The following is a 21,047-nucleotide window of genomic DNA, read 5'->3' as shown; positions in this document are numbered from 1 at the left end:
TTCTGTAGCTCGAGTTTAAGTGCACAAGCAGATATAGTTTTCCAGAGATATTATACTATTATAAAAAACGTTATCTAAATTTTAGAAAGCAAGGAATAAAAAATTTGTATGGAATACACATTAAAAAGACTGTAATCCCATTTTACATAGTTGCTCTTCACATTTTTCATTCGTAACTGTCTTCTAAGAAAGAATTTTCACCAATTTAATAAATTTTATTTCTATCAAATAATGATATTTAATTTATTTATATTTATAAAATAAAATTTCATAATAAATATATACGCATTTTACATGCAAAACATAAAAATCACTTTACGTCAAATATTAATGTTATTTTTCACAAGTTTTTTTTTTATCAGTTATATTTGTTCGAAGCACCATTAACATTGAATTTATTAGTTGAATAAAATCTTCAAAATTCAATTAATGTGTTTACAATTTCTTTACACGAAGGAATAAGAATATGATTGACAAACTTAAGTTTCCAAATTGTTCATAATAATAATTATATATATTTAAAGTTATAGTTTTTGTACTTTAAAAAATTACATATTAACATTTTATGTAAAAAGTTTAGATAAATCTACAGGTATTATTTCTTTTAAAATATATTTTTGATAATTTTCAGCAACAAGTTCTCCCAAAAATTATGAAAATGTCTTAAACAAGGATTCAGAAATCGAGGAAGAAGAAAATGTTAATATACCAATATCAACTTTAAAATCAATATTATTTGAAATAAAGTAAATATTATTTATTTATTTAAATATGAAACTTTAAAAGTACATTAATGTTCGATTGTTAACTTATTCATAGCTAATATTTTAATTAGCAAATATATGTGTGTACGTGTATGTATATTTACATGTATGTATATGTATGTGGATAAAACCTTTCTAAATTTTTCTAGAGAGTTAAAAAAGGGACAGGAAAAAATATTAGAAGTTATAAATCAATTTAGAAATGCAAAAAGTACTAGCACAGCTGTCATAAAAGAAGTTCAAAAATTGAATCTTCCTCTGCAAACAGTCGAACAATTTCATAGCCTTATGAATGATGAGAAAGCATTGACTATTTTGGTAAGTTAAAATAAAATAACTTCATACCAAGTGTGTGTACACACACATTTATATTATAATCATTCTTTAGTGTACTTGTATATAAAACTCGGAAACTAAAGTAGGTCTTAAACCTTTTCTCAGGAAAAATATTTTGTTCTCCTTGGAGGGTTCAACATATCAAATGCCTTGGATGGTTTTTTAAAAGCAAGCGTGACAGACAAATTAATAAAGTCATCTTTCACGTGGAAAGAGGGAGATAAAAAAATTCGATTCCGGGAAACAGCTTTGAGTCTAAAATATTATGGTAATTATGAAAATTATTTCAATTATCTTGGATTGACTTGACTCTTTGATTTAAAAGTTGATCTAATGTTATCACTTGCCGAGCACTAGATAGTAACATACCCGGGTCGCAATATGTACGTTCATTTAAATTGAAAAAAGGTTATTTTTTAAATGAAAGAATATATCTATGTACTACAATAAATACATTATCTCTTCAAAAAAAAAAGTAATTAATAATTATTCAAATTGTCTATTTTGTTCTGCTTGTATTAAAGTCAGTTTTCCGCAAGGCAACTAGCCATAATTTGTATCCTTTGGCAGAAACAAATGCACATGTGATTTGTTTGAATCGTATTACAACAAACTTTTTTACACTTATTTTGCAAGCAACAAATTCAAAACTCGGATATTTTGTGAGCAACAAATTAGCAACAAATTCTTACATTATTATTATGTGTAATTTTATTTTTATATGTATATTGTTATGCTACCTTAATATTCCTTTAGCGTAATATCAATTAAAAAAAAAAAAACAGTAACAAATTTTTTTTGCAACTTTTTAACAACAAATGAGGAACAAATAAAAATATTAGTTTGAATCGGTTCTGCTCTTCTTAATCTTTACGACAGTGACAGTGATGAGGAGTAGTTTCTCCATTTTTTGAGCAGACCTACTACTATGAACTTTTCTCAATGTTTGACAGAAGCAAAAGGTTTTGTGGTAGAATTAAAAAGTGGAACAGAAAGGTCAGTTTGAAAATTTGGAGACGTCATTGTTCTGAATGGTCACTGTCTTAAAGTCTTGCTGTATGTTCATTAACGTGATGATGCAAACAAGTTGAACTAATACGAGTAGACTAGTTCACTCTCTGTGCTTCTGTGCAGTCGAAAATTTAATTATTATTTTGCTGTTGATGATATTTACTCTTTATTTCTAAGCTTAGTTCTAAATTTATTTTATACATATTTTTATTGTAGGTGCTCTCCGGAAAATTGAAAATTTCAAAAATATTTCAGTTAAAGACTACGAATTAGAGATGTCAAAGATTATAAAAAATGTACAGCAGCGACATTATATGTCTGAGCACAGAAAGGAGCACGGAAATGTCAATGCTTTGGAGAAGTCACGCGCTGAAAATCTGCTTGCTGCTAAGTAAGCTAGCATGACCTGATTACACGTAAATCATATAATATAATTTTTTGTAATAAAACAATATATATTATCTTATATAATAAAACATTAATACATAGTTACTTGATTTCATTATTTTAACATATTCCAAAAATTTTTTAACTATTGATACTATAGCAAATTAAGGATCAATCAAGCTAAAGATCTATGACATTTATTTTAACTTTTCGTAGACAATTTCCGTTGAAAATATAATTAAAAGTGTACATAAATAAGATACAGTTTAATTACCTATTTATTTTATTTTTTCCGAGAGACTGCTTTTGCATTTTAAATAATTTTTTTTACAAATAAGTGATTATTTAGGTCATTATCAAATTATCAATATTATATACAATTTATATTAATTTAATGAATATAAATTAATAATATCTAAATATAAAATTTTACGGAAATTTATAGAGGACTGTTAATATAGTATATAGTGCATAGACAGACAGAAATGTGAGGTACATTCAATGAATTGTAGTGCAATATAAGCGGGCATAAAATACAAATTACTTTCAATCTACAGTAGTGCGGTAGAAGCGGGCATAAAATACAGATTACTTTCGATCTACTGTAGTGCGATAGAAGCGGGCATGAAATACAGATTACTTTCGATCTACTGTAGTGTGATAGAAGTGGAACTAAAATATTAATTACTTATGATCTACTGTAGGTTAAAGGAAGCATAGATAAAATACTAGCTACTTTTGATCTACTGTAAAGCGATAGAAGCGGGAGCGAAAAGTACAACCGATTTTGAACTACTGTAGCGTAGTATATGCTGTCACAAAATGTGCGTTATGCTCAATCTACTATGAGGCAAAACAATTAAGAAAATGTGTTCGGATACAATTTAGATATTGTATGAGCTAACAGGCTTCCTCATCAAGAATAACATTTACCCTTCCAGTGTTGATTACGACTTGCTAGTATTGAGGAACGTAGGGAGAGCGGTTGTAACTGCATTATAGTTTGTGGAATTTAGAATGTTACAATCGATCTACCGTGCTACCTGGGTATTGATATAGTTTGTTTCATTTATATACAACGATAGATAAAGCATTAATTGTAGATGTTTAAAATTTATTTTAAAGTCTCTTATCTGATAGTCTATACATAAATTCATACTAAAATGTGTAATAAATCCAAAAGTCTAGTAAATTAATAAAAATCAAAAAATAGCTATGTTGAATGTAATATAAAGTATCATTACTTTTTTTTATACTTTAAAAATAAAAATATTGGACAACTTGACGATAAGGAACCAGAAAATCTTTTAACAATAAGAGAAGAATGGATGACAAGCAGGACAGATAATGAGAACGAGAAACTAACAATAAACATATTGTAAAAAGAGGCAATGAATGAAATGTTTCACGATATCAAATTCAAACGGAAACTATACAAATAGCCAGTGATGCACGTAATTACTTCAACACATTAAACATTTGTTATTAGATAAATAGTTTTTTTTTGTATTATTTTTAATTGACTTTGCGATCATGTGGAAGATCAAGAAAGAAAAAGTTTTCGTAAGGCTCGTTGGTCTAGGGGTATGATTCTCGCTTCGGGTGCGAGAGGTCCCGGCTTCAAACCTCGGATGAGCCCATAATCCTCTTTTGCTTTTTATTTTTATATAATGTTTAAAATTAATGACGAAAATTAATTTTAACGAAGCTTTTTCGTAATAATTATTATTCTGGTATGAACATTAATAATAAAAAATTCATTACGTTCAAATTGTATTAAAATATAATTTAAAGCAATTGGAGGAAATATTGTTTTGAATATTAATAGAAAAAATGTTTAAGCTTATCCGAGATTTAAATGGAGTTTTAAAAATACTTTTATATACAATTATTACTTGTTAAATAAATAAATGTAAAATCGTATAAAATCTATTTATATAAATGTATACATAAATATATATTTTAAATATTTATTTTTATATACTTTTTAATAAATATATTAAAATGGATTTTATATAATTTATATTGGTTAGTATTAACCAATTGTAGACTTGTACTATACGTAAGTAATTATTGAACGCTTCGTCTAACAGATAAAACTTTACACCAATAAGACTCATCAGTATGATTCGCAAAGAAATCTTTGGCTGTATTAATTTTAAATATAAGAACGTTTACTACGATATACATATATACATAGTATTGTAATGAAAAAATTCAAGACATTTTTCGATTCTTTTAATAGTTTGGATAATTTCTTTATTCATGTTCACAATAATTAAAACTGTAAGTATATAGTAATTGTACCAAGATCATAGATTATAATAAAAATCATTAGTGTCTTAAGACCGAACTTTTTCCGTTTTTGGCAAAATAGCAAAAAAAAGGTGCATTGTTAACTCTCGGATGTTTTATGCTTTATGAAAAAAGCAACTTAATGCATTATCAGCCAAAGACATATAAAGCATAAAATTGTGAGTAGTTTATTGCAGTGAAAGATCTTTATACAATAGTTTACTCTTACTGCTTTGGAGAAGAGAAACGAAAAGGTACAAAAATATACGATTAAGAGGAAACGTATCTAGGTCATACGAATTGATTTACAAAGGTAGACAAGTTTTTTCACGAATTTTTTTGAAGATGGAGGAATATTATAATTTTGAATACATATAAACTTGATTTTATACTGACCCATTATTTTATTCATGTCTAGCTTATATCTTATATCGAATTTGTATTATGTAAACTTTTAAATGTTGAATGTTAAATATGTAAAATGTTTTCCGATGTATTGTGTTTGATAAAAATCAATACAAATGCTGGATATTAATTACATTTAATGTTTTTTTTTTATTAATCTACGCAATTTAATTAACTGATTCATTGCTAATATATTTCTTCTCTTGATTAGGTATATTAAAGACTTTATCACTCATACAATTTTAAATTAAACGAATAAAGACAAGGATTCATATTCTTAATTTATTTTTATCGATAAATATGCATACAGTTTACGTTATACAAAATCTCAAATAAATGTACTTATTATTGAAAAGTGAGTTGAGAATATGGGCGTATGAAATTAAAAAATTCATTATGATGAACATAAATTGTAAACAATTAGTTAATTAATTTAATTAAAAATTGTTTTATTATTTTTATATATCATTAACTTAAAATTAAAAAATTTAACAGTTGTTTGATTAAAAGAAGATGTCAATGTTTTCAGAGCATCAGAAAAGAATTGCTCCCGCGACCGTCAAATTTGGTGTGATTACAGAGAAAGCAAGTGAATGTTTTCTGGGAGTGGTGGTATTTAACGTTAGAGAACGGTATTCGACTGAAAACACTTCCGAATCGTCCATCGGCACGCGCGTCCATCTCGAGTCGTATAGATCAGTCAGTTAAATTTTTTCACATACCGTATTGTACGCTATTCGATGGTGACAGCGAAATACGAGTTTCGGATTCAAGTGAAAGATTGTTGGCATATAACGTTTGTAGTGCATACAAAGTGAAATTTTTGCTGTTTCGTGCAAAACACGACTCGTAGATGATAAAGGTACAGATTCGACAATAGATCGTATGTATAAAAACAAAATAAAAATATTTGTCTTGCGAATAGAAAGATAAATACGGAGCACGATTTTATCCGGATTTATTCTTGCGTTTTGTACGTAGGAAAATCTTTTTCTCTCGCTATCAAGCATTTTTGCGCTATCTTTTAACAGTTAAATAATTGCTGTTGTAATAGTATCGTTTATAATATAATAGTGGAGAGAATTTTATGTGCTTATGCAATATGATAATTTTATTTAAAAATACAAAAATAAAAATATGTGTATCATATACTTGCGATACTGCATTTCTTTCTTGTAAAGTACTTGCAATTTAGGATTAAAAGAAATGCTAATGTGATATTAAGTGTTCAAGGAATTATTTTGTGTTCAGTAAATTAAGTAAGTACGAAGTTTAAGTCAAGATCATTAATTATAATAATCTTGATAAAATAAAATTTATGTAATAAAGCACAAACATAGCACAGTTTTATCCAAATAATGTCCCACGGATGTCTTTAGAACATTTAAATGTTCTTTGATTCAAAGACTTTGAACACCTCATAGACATTTCTATAAGAAGTCATAGGAAGTCTGTGCTGTGGAGGTACAGTTCTATAATTGTTCATGAGATATCTGTAGTGTGCATAAGCTTATCTTCATCGGTAAATTAAAAGCCGCAGTTCATGGCTTTGCTCCACTACTTTGTATTATAAAAAAATTTTAATTAAAACGAAGTTTCTCAATTTGTCGTTACAATGCGATTGCGTCGCGTAGTGAATTTAGAATTTGAATTTAGAAAATATGGACACGTCGGAATTTGTGGAATTTGCTAAGGCGACTATAGACTACGTTGCGGATTATACTGAGACTTTGAGAAACAAAAACGTATTACCGGATGTGGAGCCGGGTTACCTTAGTAAGTTATTGCCTAAAGAAGCTCCGCAAAAATCTGAGAAATGGCAAGAGGTTCTAAAAGATGTGGAACAATACATTATGCCAGGGGTAAATTTTTTTTTAATCCTGTATTAGCTATAAAAGATATTATTACGTTAAGACTTACTCGTAATAGTAAATTTTAATAATTAGAATTAATAAAAATAGAAAGTATTGCAGAGAAGAAAATTTATTTTTCTGATATTAAAAATAAAAAAGGACACATACGTTTAATAAATTAAACAAGTTTAATAAATTTAATAAAAATACATTAAAAATTAGGAACTGTAGCCTGTACAGTAAGTTAATATTCTATTTTAGTTTTTTTTTCTTATACAATTTATTTATTTTTTTGCTTTAACTTATAGTAAATAAATTTTTAATATTTTTAAATTTGTATAAAAAATTTTCTCTTTTTATATCATGTTATTATGATAAAAAAAAAGAGAATGAGTTATTATTTCTATCAATATGTATAGATAACACACTGGAACTCGCCACATTTTCACGCATATTTCCCAACGGCTAACTCTTATCCGGCTATCGTTGCTGAAATTTTGAGCTGCGCTATCAGGTGTATAGGTTTTAGCTGGATAACATCTCCGGCTTGCACCGAACTCGAGGTCATTACATGTAATTGGCTTGGCAAATTGTTAGGGCTACCTAACGAATTTTTGAATTCTCCTAATGGGACAGGTGAAGGAGTCATTCAGGTAATTGTTATATACAAGTAATATGCATTGAGCACAATGAGACTATTCTACAGTTTTTTAACAAAATAAATATAAAATATATATAACTGCAATGATGTTTTTGATTTAATATGAAATAATATTTTTACTCTTCAGAAAGTGATTGAGATGATATTACCATATTTATATAAAATATAAAAGTTATGAAAAAAAAATGGGCTCGTCCGGGATTTGAACCCGGGACCTCTCGCACCCTAAGCGAGAATCATACCCCTAGACCAACGAGCCACTGATCGTTGATTGTTATAAACATCCACAGACAAAATTAATAAATTTTAGTCACTATAAAAAGCTATTTTATTTGTTTTGAATAAATATTGTAATCATAAATATATAAAATATTATATATTAAATGTAATTTACACATAAATTGTAATATATATTTGTAATATATACTTGTAATATATATTTGTATTATATTTGCATACAATTTATATTATACAATTATATTATACAATTCTCTTTGTTAGAAAAATATTATTTATACATATTTTTACTAATTTTATTTTTCATTTAAATTGTTTATAAATCCTAATTTTTTACTCTTATTATAATAATTACCATTCTTTTTAATATGTTTAATATTGTGACCAATATAAAATTACAAAATTATTAATAAAAAAAATTTAGATATATTTTACTTAATTTATTCATTTTAGTAATTAGTTTATGGATTACAGGGATCTGCAAGTGAATGTACATTTCTATGTCTGTTAGCTGCGAAAGACCATACAACGCGTCGAGTAAAACGTCTTCATTCCGAGATGGATGAGAATCATATTAAATCTAAATTAGTCGCATATACCTCCAGTAAGTACAAATAAAAAAAGAATTACATAATTTGCTATTTATGCAATAAAATGTTATTTAATTGTTGAGCAAATAAAACAGTACAATAAGTACGTTTATTGTATTAATTTTACTTCTCGCAAATTAACTACTTACATCTTTAGATTGACTCTATATGGGATATTTACATAAACATATATTTTTACCAATTTTTAGATCTGTCCAATTCTTCAGTGGAGAAGGCAGGAATTTTAGGATCAATGCCAATGAGGTTACTACCAGTGGATGATAAGTGCTCTCTACGCGGAGAAACTTTGAAGAAAGTAATACAGGAAGATTTGGAGAAAAGTCTTATACCGTCTTACGTCGTCGCTACTTTAGGAACTACTGGCACCTGTGCTTTCGACAATATCGACGAGATAGGGCTAATATGCAAAGAATATAACATATGGTTGCACATTGACGCTGCTTACGCAGGTGCAATTTATTTCTTCTTTATTAACTTTGCATATCTTACATAATTCATGTAAAATACGTTACATCAAATAATCATTATTTATTAATTAGAAAAAGATTAGATTCGTGCTATTTGAGTAATTGCTGGCTACGATTATAATTATTTATATTTTTAATAAATATTACAAAAAAATTATAAATTGCTTTAATTATATCTATTAATTCAGGTGCAGCATTTGTTTGTCCGGAATATCGTCATTTGATGTCCGGCGTTCAGTATGCGGATTCTTTTAACGTGAACGCGCACAAGTGGTTACTTACAAATTTTGATGCTTCGGTATTGTGGTACGTATATTAATAATATTATTGCACCGATTGAATGATAATCTTTTTGAAATAGGTTATTTAAATATAATCACACAAATAACTGAGAAAGCGTCAAGTACGTTACTTGATACTTTTTCAGTTATTTATATGTGATAATCTTTTTGTTGAAGCAACTAGAAATTTAGCTATATGTAGTTGTGAATATAATTGTTACACTATTAAAATAATTATATTGGATGCTCAACTTGATTTTTAGAATATCCAAATTTTTTATTATCATGAGTCTATAGGGTGAAGTCGCCTATGGGATAGGTTTTTAATATATGGTAGCGAGATTTCTGTTATATTAATAAACGCATATGGTTGTTACCATCATAAACTTATTACTCTTGGGGTGAAATCTGTTTAGTAGAAAATTCATAATTAAGTCATGCGTGCAGTCGTTAAAAAAAAATTTTTGAAATTGGATGTTACCAAGTTTTATTAGTCTTTAAACCTTGTTTATTATAAAATAAAAAAATATTTGATGATAAATTTTGCAATCAGTGATAGAGTAAAGTTGTTAATAAAAAAAGTTAATAAAAAAATACGGAATGTGATGATTTGCTCAATTGTAAATATTAAATTTGGTGATCGTGAAATTGCAAAGCGTGGAACTCGTAATATGAGACACTCAAAAATCCTTATTTATTATTGCATATTCTGATTTCGAGAGTTTTTCAAAATGTTATAATAATGTTTTTCATTGAGGACTTTTGAAGTATGAGGCTTGAAAGTTATGATTTTCAGCATTAACACTGAGACTCTAAAATATCTCGAGGAGTATAGATTTTGGAGCAAAAAGTTACGTACAAAAGTTTTTGAATATCGAAAGAGCTATTCGATAAGTCAACTAGATTTTGAGTCTGGAACTTAATTTGAACGTAGTAATAAGACCAATCTTATATAAAAAGGAACTTTTGTGTTTCATATTAGACATCTTTTTTTTTCGAGTTAGCAAAATTGGCAATTTTAACAAAAAATTTCTTATACAACAAACTATAACTATTATCGATTGCTCTGGCGAGTTTATTTTATAATAAACAAGGTTTAAAGACTCATCTCAATAAAACTTAAATATATTTATTGTAAGTTGGATGTAAAAACAGGAATTAATGGTATAAATTAAATAAATTATAAGCCTTTAAAAAAATATCTCATAACGGGCAACTTTACCCTATATTTTGATTATCGTCAGTTTATATAATTATTTTTATAGTCTAACATAAATTTATTTTTAGTTATATAATCTAAATTTGTGGATTTCTTTTAAACCATGTTTTTTGTTTAGAATATAAAAAATATTTATTTAATTATTGTTACTAGTAAATTTCTTTTTGTAAATTTTTTTATATAGTAATGTTTCACTGCATTGCTTTTATAATAAATAAATATTCAACTCTTTATATTTGCGTTATTTACATTTTTTTAATAAAAAAATTTAGATATAATTAAATTTAGATTTTTTTAAATTTAATTTGAATAAATAAGAAAAAATAGCATTTAAATAAATTTTTAAATTAAGTAGAAACAATTTTTTTTATCAAAATATAAATATATAAAGAGTAGCGTACGAGAGTAATAACAAGATAATTTATAGAATAAATTGTTGTAATAATTTATATTTTTAGGGTAAAAGATTCGAGACGACTTATAGAAACTTTCAGTGTTAACAGAATATATCTTGCCCATGATAAGGAAGGATTTGTACCGGATTATAGAGTAAGATTTTATAAATTTTTTTGACGCAGTTTTTGTCTTAGTAAATTATCTAATAATATCATTAAAAATAATTTTTATTTTTGTCATTCTTGAATTTTTCTTGACACAGATACCATTAGGTCGACGTTTCCGTTCACTAAAATTATGGTTCGTCATACGTATTTATGAAGTGCAAGGACTTCAGGAGCACATTAGACGCACCATAAAACTAGCGCAGCTTTTTGAGAATTATGTCAGATCAGATGATAGGTTCGAAGTAGTCACCGAAGTGGTTATGGGTCTAGTCTGTTTCCGTATCAAGGTATCTTTTAATTATTAATTTTTTTGTTAATACACAAATTAAAATTTATTTTAATTATGGATTTCTTATCTTTTATTTTTCTATTTATAAATTTCTATTTTTAATTAAATAAATTGTACTTGTATTTATCTCGAATAATTAAATTATTACTTTCTATAGAAAATGTTATGCACTCTTTTTTATGTTACAATTTTAGTTCTAATCTAACTGTATTATTTTTAACATTTTTGCAATAATAAATTTAATAAATTTCTCTTTTTAGGGTGATAACAGTTTGACAAAGAAACTTGTAGACCGTCTACAGGCTAGAAAACAAATTTATCTCATCGTCAGCACGTATCAGCATAAACTTGTTGCTAGATTTGTCGTATGCAGTCGATTATGTCGTGAAGAAGATATTGCTTTCTCGTGGAATGAAATAAGTAGACAGACGACAGAAATTTTGCAGGAAAGTTTTCGTAAACAATCGGTTCGAAACATCGTGAAATCAACAGATGATATTGCGACAAGGATAGAAAATTTGAACTTAGAAACGAAAGAAATTTCGCAAAAAATATCGTAATTTTTATCTTGATCTGTAAAATTTGTGCGATAGACTTGTGTTACTCGCTCGCATTTCTTTTTGGAACAACAAAATTTGTAAAACTTTTCACAAAACAGCGAAAATTTTTAAACTTTGCATATTTAGTTTTACATTAAAATTTTAAATCATACTCATTATTGTGCAATGATGCGATTTTACATTAAAATCGTCGTACACAAATAGTACACAAATCGTTTAGCTTCAAAGTTGCGTAACTCGGTCAAAAAAAATTGTAAGAAAGAGAAATTTTAAGAAAGGCATTTTGTAGGTAAAATATTGGCGTTTATGATGCTTTACTTAAATTATTCGAAAAAAATTCATTTGTCGAGCTGCAATGTGTCAAAAATACGAAATTTCAAGGAACAAAATAAGGTGCTTAAGAGTTAACAGAATTATATATGAACAAATGTGTATTGATACAAATGAGTGAAGAATAGCTGCATATACATATACACTTGTGTGCCTGTGTACGTTTGTAAGTATAACATAATTTTAAGAAAGACCGAGATAGATTTTTATCGGTATACAGAACACTGTAGTTATATAATCTTTATCCTCTCAAACATTTTTCTCATAAAAAATATAATATATTGAAATATTGTTTCAGCTGAAACAGGTTGTAAAACAGGAGGCAAACAATTAAATGTTTCATAAACAACATTAAACTTTTGTTTTTATAAAGGTTTATATTTTAATCCGTTGTGTCAGCTAATAAACAATAGATCTGATTACATCTGATTAAGGCACAATATGCCAATATAAAGATGTATTAATGAAAAAATAAATATACACGTCGCTTCAGCATAAAATAAGTCTTTTTTTTAACTCTTCACAAATATATGCGGAAAAATCAATTTTATTACTTAAAAAAAGTAAGTGTACACTATAAAATTTAAAATTGAAAAATATGCCATAGTAATCTTATCACTCCTATCAGTACCGTGTCACTCTGTTTTATATATGATTTTTTAATCCTTAACATTTATTTTCGAGTATTTCGATTTCCACATTTAGTCGCGCGTCAGAGACGGATCGAAAATAGAAATAAAAATTAATATAATAGAAGAAAAAATAAAATTTCAACGAAATCAAGATTACGTAACATACTGGATCACCTTAATGTGATGGACATTAAAAATTAGGTAGCAGGTGATGTACGTAACTAGCAAAACAGCAATTTTTCGCAAAGAAAAAAACGATTTGTCTAGTAATTTAAAAAAAAAACGGTTTTTATTTTCAATCATTTCACAATAATTGACGGATTGATTAAAATGGAACATTTTCTGCACATTTATTTTCATCTCCACCTTGGAGGAACAGGTTTTAAGACTTACATTACAAATGCATAATGTCAGAGTTTAGAGATTCATTTTAAAAGCGAAAACTATCACGCAAGAAGTCAGTCGCTTTTTGATCACAGTCTTGAAAACTACGTTTATAAAAGAGAAAATGAAGCGTCAACAGATCGTCAAAATTAGTATCTTTATGATCGGACTTTTACTTATCATTGTTTGGGTAAGATTACATCTAATAATTTGTTTATTTTTTTATCTAAACAATTTTCATTATTTATTTCAGTGTCTTTATAATGAACAATACATGTTAAACTTCTATAAAACTGTAAGTAAATCATTGTCAAATACTAAAAAATAATATTTATAAAATGTTCATAACTGTTCACGTCTTTCTTAAAATTAAAATAAATTTTTGTAATCAATTAATGAGTAAAAATAGTCAAATATAGACAAGACAAGATCTATTATGTCTCGAATTAAAAATGTTAAATCCAAATTAATTTCAAATGTAGTTAGAAAACTATACATGATTAGTTGATCAATTTACATTCCTTTTTGAGCAACAAATCAAGATTCGGATTCAACTGACAATCGATATTGTACTTATATTTCTCATATGACATAGTTTTATAAAAATAAAAGTTTAATGTTGTTTATGAAACATTTAATTGTTTGCCTCCTGTTTTACAACCTGTTTCAGCTGAAACAATATTTTAATATATTATATTTTTTATGAGAAAAATGTTTGAGAGGATAAAGATTATATAACTACAGTGTTCTGTATACCGATAAAAATCTATCTTGGTCTTTCTTAAAATTATGTTATACTTACAAACGTACACAGGCACACAAGTGTATATGTATATGCAGCTATTCTTCACTCATTTGTATCAATATCACATTTGTTCATACATAATTCTGTTAACTCTTTCAATTTTGTTAAAACTATTGTTTTACTATATTTTATTCTACACTTAAAACTACTCGTCAAAACTTTAATTTCATTTTAGTTTTTAAAATTTTTAATTGCATATTGCTTCCTTCGCGATATTTTCACAGAACGTATGGAAATATTTTTTAATCGATTAAAACATATATGTGTTCCAAATATTTAAAAATGCATTAATTTATTAATTATAGTGTAACTAATAATATTCAAATATTATTTAATTGTAGAGTGACCTCACACTAGAACAAAAAACAAAATTGAAAGAGTTAACAGAATTATGTATGAACAAATGTAGTATTGATACAAATGAGTGAAGAATAGCTGCATATACATATACACTTGTGTGCCTGTGTACGTTTGTAAGTATAACATAATTTTAAGAAAGACCAAGATAGATTTTTATCGGTATACAGAACACTGTAGTTATATAACCTTTATCCTCTCAAACATTTTTCTCATAAAAAATATAATATATTAAAATATTGTTTCAGCTGAAACAGGTTGTAAAACAGGAGGCAAACAATTAAATGTTTCATAAACAACATTAAACTTTTATTTTTATAAAACTATGTCATATGAGAAATATAAGTACTATATCGATTGTCAGTTGAATCCGAATCTTGATTTGTTGTTCAAAAAGGAATGTAAATTGATCAACTAATCATGTATAGTTTTCTAATTACATTTGAAATTAATTTGAATTTAACATTTTTAATCCGAGACATAATAGATCTTGTCTTGTCTATATTTGACTATTTTTACTCATTAATTGATTACAAAAATTTATTTTAATTTTAAGAAAGACGTGAACAGTTATGAACATTTTATAAATATTATTTTTTACTATTTGACAATGATTTACTTACAGTTTTATAGAAGTTTAACATGTATTGTTCATTATAAAGATATGGAAATAAATAATGAAAATTGTTTAGATAAAAAAATAAGTTACATAATTTTGTAGAATATTTTGTGGAAAAATAAACAAATAAAAAAATAAACAAATTATTAGATGTAATCTTACCCAAACAACGATAAGTAAAAGTCCGATCATAAAGATACTAATTTTGACGATCTGTTGACGCTCCATTTTCTCTTTTATCAACGTAGTTTTCAAGACTGTGATCAAAAAGCGACTGACTTCTTGCGTGACAGTTTTCGCTTTTAAAATGAATCTCTAAACTATGACATTATGCATTAGTAATGCAAGTCTTAAAACCTGTTCCTCCAAGATGGAGATGAAAATAAATGTGTAGAAAATGTTCCATTTTAATCAATCCGTCAATTATTGTGAAATGATTGAAAATAAAAACCGTTTTTTTTTTAAATTACTAGACAAATCGTTTTTTTCTTTGCGAAAAATTGCTGTTTTGCTAGTTACGTACATCACCTGCTACCTAATTTTTAATGTCCATCACATTAAGGTGATCCAGTATGTTACGTAATCTTGATTTTGTTGAAATTTTATTTTTCCTTCTATTATATTAATTTTTATTTCTATTTTCGATCCGTCTCTGACGCGCGACTAAATGTGGAAATCGAAATACTCGAAAATACATGTTAAGGATTAAAAAATCATATATAAAGCAGAGTGACACGGTACTGATAGGAGTGATAAGATTACTATGGCATATTTTTCAATTTTAAATTTTATAGTGTACACTTACTTTTTTTAAGTAATAAAATTGATTTTTCCGCATATATTTGTGAAGAGTTAAAAAAAAAAGACTTATTTTATGCTGAAGCGACATGTATATTTATTTTTTCATTAATACATCTTTATATTGGCATATTGTGCCTTAATCAGATGTAATCAGATCTATTGTTTACTAGCTGACACAACGGATTAAAATATAAACCATTATATTTTAATCTGATGTGTCAGCTAATAAACAATAGATCCCATTAATCTAATTAAGTCTTTATGCAAAGTTTGGTTTTATTCTATTGTAAAAGATAAATATTGTTGTCCATGAAATATTTAAATAGCTTGTTTCTTATTTTCCAACCAGTTGTTCCAGCTGAAACAATATTTCAATATATTATATAATAATAATATATATTTTTTTCCGAGAAAAATGTTTGAGAAAGAGAATAAAGATTATATAATTACAGAGTTCTGTATACGAATAAAAATCTATCCTGGTCTTTCTTAAAATTATGTTATACTTACAAACGCACACAGGCACACGAGTATATATGTGTATGCAGTTAATTTATTCTTCACCCACACGTATCGACACCATATTCGTTCATACATGATTCTGTGTACTCTCTCAATTTTGCTTTTTGTCCATCTATGAATTGACCCTACAATTAAATAATATTTAAATATTATTAGTCACACTGTAATGTTATACTTAATAATTAATACATTAACGCATTTTTAAATATTTGGAATACACATATGTTTTGATCGATTAAAAAATATTTCCATACGTTCTATGAAATACGTTCTATTAAATATATCGCGAAAGAAGCAATATGCAATTTAAAATTTTTAAAATTGAAAAGAAATTAGAGTTTTGGCAAGTAGTTTTAAGCGTAGAATAAAAGTAGTTATACAATAATTTAATCAAAGGGTCTGGATATAATCTAAACAATATTAATTTGGTTTTTTTCTAGATATTGGCAGCCGTTTAACTAAACCGAGAAGTATTCTGAACCCATATGTTATATATAGCATAATCAGTAATAACTTTTAAATAACTCAATCATTCCTTTATGAAAATACTTCCAGAACTTTGATTCAAATTCGAATACTTTTTAGACATATTAAGAAAATCTACACCTTCTTCAGAATTTTTCATATGAATTCTGAAATATTCTAGGAGATTAATAGAATTTAAGAAATTTTCTAAAAAATTCGAAAATTGCATAGAAATTTTGAAAATTACTTTAAAAGTGACACATTTGATGTTATTTTTTACATATATTTCTCTAATTTTACTATTAACACAGTGTCTGTACAAACGTGGTAAAAATTTTTCGGAGAACTTCTATACGAATTTTGAACATTTTCAGAAATACTGAGAAAATCTACAATCTTTTTTTCATATTCAATTGGTTTAAAAGTTCTGAAAAAAATTGTTCTCAGGGAATGGTTAAGCTATTTACAAGTTATTCCTCATTATGATACATAATATTGGTTTGAAACTTTTCGATTTAGTTAACGATCTGCGCGAACGTCTAAAAAAATTAACATAAACTAACATCGTGTTCGGAATACACCCTCTAAATTAAACAAATGAATATGAAATGTGTACGAGGAACTGGATTTCTGGTGTGCAATTTTTGTAACTTTAGTTAATTGAAAAGTATGTGTCCTTTAAAATGAATATAGTACAATTATATACATTATTTAGGGGATTATTATTTATATACTCATATTTATATACTCATTACGTAACCGCCCTCATTTAACGATGTATGTGTCATATTTAAAAACGTTATCAAAGATGTAAAAGTTTCACAGATTTTCTTCTATTATTTCGTTTGAATATTTGTGTAAAAGCACAATTCTCTTGTTGGCTTTGAAAACTTCTTAATTTTTTGTTTATTCTTGATTTTTATGTAAAATTTATATGTATAATACATATGTAGCATTATGAATTAAACTAATATTTTTACATACACTTATGTACTAATAAAATTCTAATAAATGTTTGTATAAAAATTTATTTAGATTTACTTATTCGTTTAAATATAATTTATTCAACCTTTAAACACATCGATCCTCTAAAATACGAAAACACATTTTCGGGTTTGAGAGACTTTTTCAACTTTGAGAAGCTGTAACTTTGATTACAATCAATATTTTTCAACATTTTTTTTTTTTTTAATAAAGGTTCAGAATCTCAGGAGTGTGAGACTGCACAATCGGCATTGCCGAAAAATAATTTATTGTGAAGTTATAAAGGAAAAACCATTAAGCAAAAATGAGAAATTGGTCAAAGATCCACTTTTCCTTCAAATAATCATATCTTTGCAACAAAAAACTTTTAAGGACTTTACAATACGGCGTTTTAAAGTTAAAGATTCATACTTTCAAAAAAAATTATATTATTGTCATTTCTATTAAAAAATGTATTTATGTAACAAGGCGAATATGAGGTATTTTTGATTAAAATTGAAAACTCATGCGTTTGATAATATACGAGTATTTAGGACCCTCGTATTTAGGACCCTATGCAGAAGTCCTCTTTTTCACGGCACTATATTATTTTAACTTTAGATAGAGTAACATACGCGTACGGATCCGTTTGAACGTGTTTTGTCCAATTTTTTTACATAAGATTACTCACAAAAAAGTTACACTCACACACTATACATTAAGGTCCCATTGACCTTAACAAAACTTTGTTGCCGTGCCGTCGGAATTCTAGTTGACCAAAAAAGTTGATCAACCATATCAATCGAAAAAGGAGATTTCAAACTTTTTTTACATCCTGGTCCGAACCTCCTATCTCGTTCCATCTTCACGCAGCAACCGTTCGAAACTTCATATGGGGTGTCTCAGACCCACTTATGTATTTAAGGGTTAAAGTATAACTTTGGTTGACAGTATATAGTATCTGAATCCTGATTTGTCATTCAAAAAGTAATGTAAATCGATCAACTAATCGTTTATAGTTTCCTAACTACATTTGAAATTAATTTGGGTTCAATACTCTTAATTCGAGATACGACAAATGTAATAGATCTTATAATGTGTAAAATATACTTGCATTTGACTATTTTTACTCTTTAATTGATTACAAAAATTTATATTAATTTTAAGAATGCCGTGAACAGTTATAAATATTTTAATAATTAACATTCTTAACGATTTGACAATAATTTACTTACATCAATTTTACAATTTTGCATTGAATTTTTGAAATAATAAGTATGAACGCACTAATATAAATAATGGCTGGCTGTTTAGATAAAAATAAGTTACATAATTTTGTGGAATATTTTGTAGAGAAATAGATTAAACAAATTATTAACTGAGATATAATCTTACCAAAACGGCGATGAAAGAAATGATGTGCACGATAATGATTGCTTTCATGTTTGATTTCACTTTTAGGCACGATGGAGTCAAGTCTGAGTGATCAAAGAGTTACTGGCTGGTCATACGATAATATTTTGACTTTTATGGTTGACGACATGTTAACAGGTTTCAAAAAGAACGGTCTCCTAGCATTATGAGTGGGGGGAATATTCGAAACATGTCCGTTATTTCTCCGTGGACGGAGAAAGCAATAAATCTCAATAATAGCAAAAATATGCGTTTCAGGTTTTAAAATTCTGCCATTAATTTTCGGCGATGAATATCAATAGCGTTTAAGAGGTGTCAATTAAACGTATAAATAAAGGCTTTAGAAAAAAGTTCCCGCGCTCCGTGAAACGGAACGAGATCGTTTGTCTTTTAGATAGTCTTTTAGATGTCTTTAGATGTCAGGAGAGGGAAACGTGGAGAGTCCCGAAATTCATCCCTCCGGAAACCACCGATCGATTCGCATTTCACGTTGACGTAATAATCTTGGGATGATTATTAGAAACATAATACAAGACAAGGTATCCGTATAAACACAGACTTGTCAATATAATTTAACGCGAAAGTAAAAACTCTTCAAATGATAATAAATACGAAACAAAAATAAATATGATGAGCTAGGATTAAAAAATCATATACCGTTTGACTTTGGTACTGATAAGAGTGATAAAATCATGGTACAACACTTTTCAATAAATCACGTACGATTTTCAATAACAACAATAGATAATCCGTTATAAAATTTGCAAATTTGGTAAAGTGTTGTATCGCCTTTTTTACGGAGTATTTGTGTAACATTTTATCCTTATCCATAATGTATTCATTGTAATTCTTTGAAGGTAACGTTATTACTTAACGTCTCTGACAGCACAAAATTTGAAAAGACGTCATAAAGATATTCTTTAGACGTTTTTTGGATGTCTTTACAACATTTTTCTGATTTTTGTGCTGAAATATAACATATCAAGATGATGCTGGAATCGTCTATATACGTGGATATTTTTGAATAAACAAATCCTTTTATTGAAGGTATGGATTGAAAAATTCTTCACAGAATGAAAGTACATACAGACAATAACGAAGGGTATATGCTACAATTTAATATTAAAAAGGACAAAAATGCAGGCAGTGACCTTCTGTAAAATTTAACAAAACTAGAACAAAACAGGCGCGCGCTACGCGCGCGCTACAGAGCTTTTGATATTGCGCATTCATACAAATTATGTTTTAAAATTAAAAAGTAAATCAATAAAGATTAAAAAAGTTTTTAATAAATTAATAAAAAAATTTTGTTTAAAAAAAATAAAATTTATATAATTTTTTTTAAATTAAATCTTGTAATAAATAATATTATTTATTTTTAATATAACATTTTTGCAATATTCATATAATATTATCAGGAGTAACACATTCACTAAAAAGTTAAAGAATATTAAATTATATATACATTTCTTTATATACATAATTTTTAACTTGTTTATTATTACGTTGATTACCAAGATAAACTTTTAATGCTTGCCAGGAACGTACTCGTAAAAAAGCAACATAAAGTTGACCATGATTAAAAACATCTTTACGAAGATCAATTCCTACTCTATCGAATGTTTGTCCTTGTGATTTATTAATCGTCATAGCACAAGCTAATTTTATTGGAAATTGTTTTCTTTTGAAAGTAAAAGAATATACATTTTCGCAATACAGTGTTATACGATTCAAAAAAATAATATCTCCTACTTTATCTCCTATTAAAATTTTAAATTTTAGTAAATGATCAGCAAGTTCTATAATCATTAATCTAG

The 21,047-nt window shown here is 26.9% G+C and overlaps 2 protein-coding genes and 1 non-coding gene across 3 annotated transcripts; 2 read left to right on the top strand and 1 right to left on the bottom strand.

Annotated features, from left to right (window-relative positions):
* The first annotated feature begins 595 nt into the window (after positions 1-595).
* On the top strand, positions 596-2,506 carry LOC120357408. The gene is made up of 4 exons (XM_039447597.1): positions 596-746; positions 914-1,082; positions 1,206-1,368; positions 2,328-2,506. The coding sequence occupies exons 2-4, from the start codon at positions 1,053-1,055 to the stop codon at positions 2,504-2,506; spliced, it is 372 nt and encodes a 123-aa protein (XP_039303531.1). The 5' UTR covers positions 596-746; positions 914-1,052.
* Positions 2,507-6,859: 4,353 nt separating this feature from the next.
* LOC105204749 (aromatic-L-amino-acid decarboxylase-like) lies at positions 6,860-11,939 on the top strand. Its single transcript, XM_039446859.1, has 8 exons — positions 6,860-7,060; positions 7,471-7,704; positions 8,424-8,553; positions 8,749-9,009; positions 9,216-9,333; positions 10,986-11,081; positions 11,182-11,377; positions 11,640-11,939. Exons 1-8 carry the CDS (start codon positions 6,860-6,862, stop codon positions 11,937-11,939), a joined length of 1,536 nt encoding a protein of 511 aa, XP_039302793.1.
* Positions 7,900-7,971, bottom strand: Trnap-agg. Its single transcript has one exon. It is a non-coding gene; the product is annotated as a tRNA-Pro (tRNA).
* Positions 11,940-21,047: the final 9,108 nt, after the last annotated feature.

The sequence above is a fragment of the Solenopsis invicta genome, chromosome 3, assembly GCF_016802725.1.
Source record: "Solenopsis invicta isolate M01_SB chromosome 3, UNIL_Sinv_3.0, whole genome shotgun sequence".
NCBI lineage: Eukaryota > Metazoa > Arthropoda > Insecta > Hymenoptera > Formicidae > Solenopsis > Solenopsis invicta.
This window is presented reverse-complemented; position numbering and strand designations above follow the sequence as displayed.

Excerpts from the sequence above, each read along its gene's own strand:
- LOC120357408 (XM_039447597.1), top strand. The coding sequence starts at position 1,053 with ATGAATGATGAGAAAGCATTGACTATTTTG. Across the intron at positions 1,083-1,205 it reads AGAAAGCATTGACTATTTTG|GAAAAATATTTTGTTCTCCT; the intron begins GTAAGTTAAAAT and ends ACCTTTTCTCAG. Across the intron at positions 1,369-2,327 it reads TTTGAGTCTAAAATATTATG|GTGCTCTCCGGAAAATTGAA; the intron begins GTAATTATGAAA and ends TTTTTATTGTAG.
- LOC105204749 (XM_039446859.1), top strand. The coding sequence starts at position 6,860 with ATGGACACGTCGGAATTTGTGGAATTTGCTAAGGCGACTATAGACTAC. Across the intron at positions 7,705-8,423 it reads CAGGTGAAGGAGTCATTCAG|GGATCTGCAAGTGAATGTAC; the intron begins GTAATTGTTATA and ends TATGGATTACAG. Across the intron at positions 9,010-9,215 it reads CATTGACGCTGCTTACGCAG|GTGCAGCATTTGTTTGTCCG; the intron begins GTGCAATTTATT and ends CTATTAATTCAG.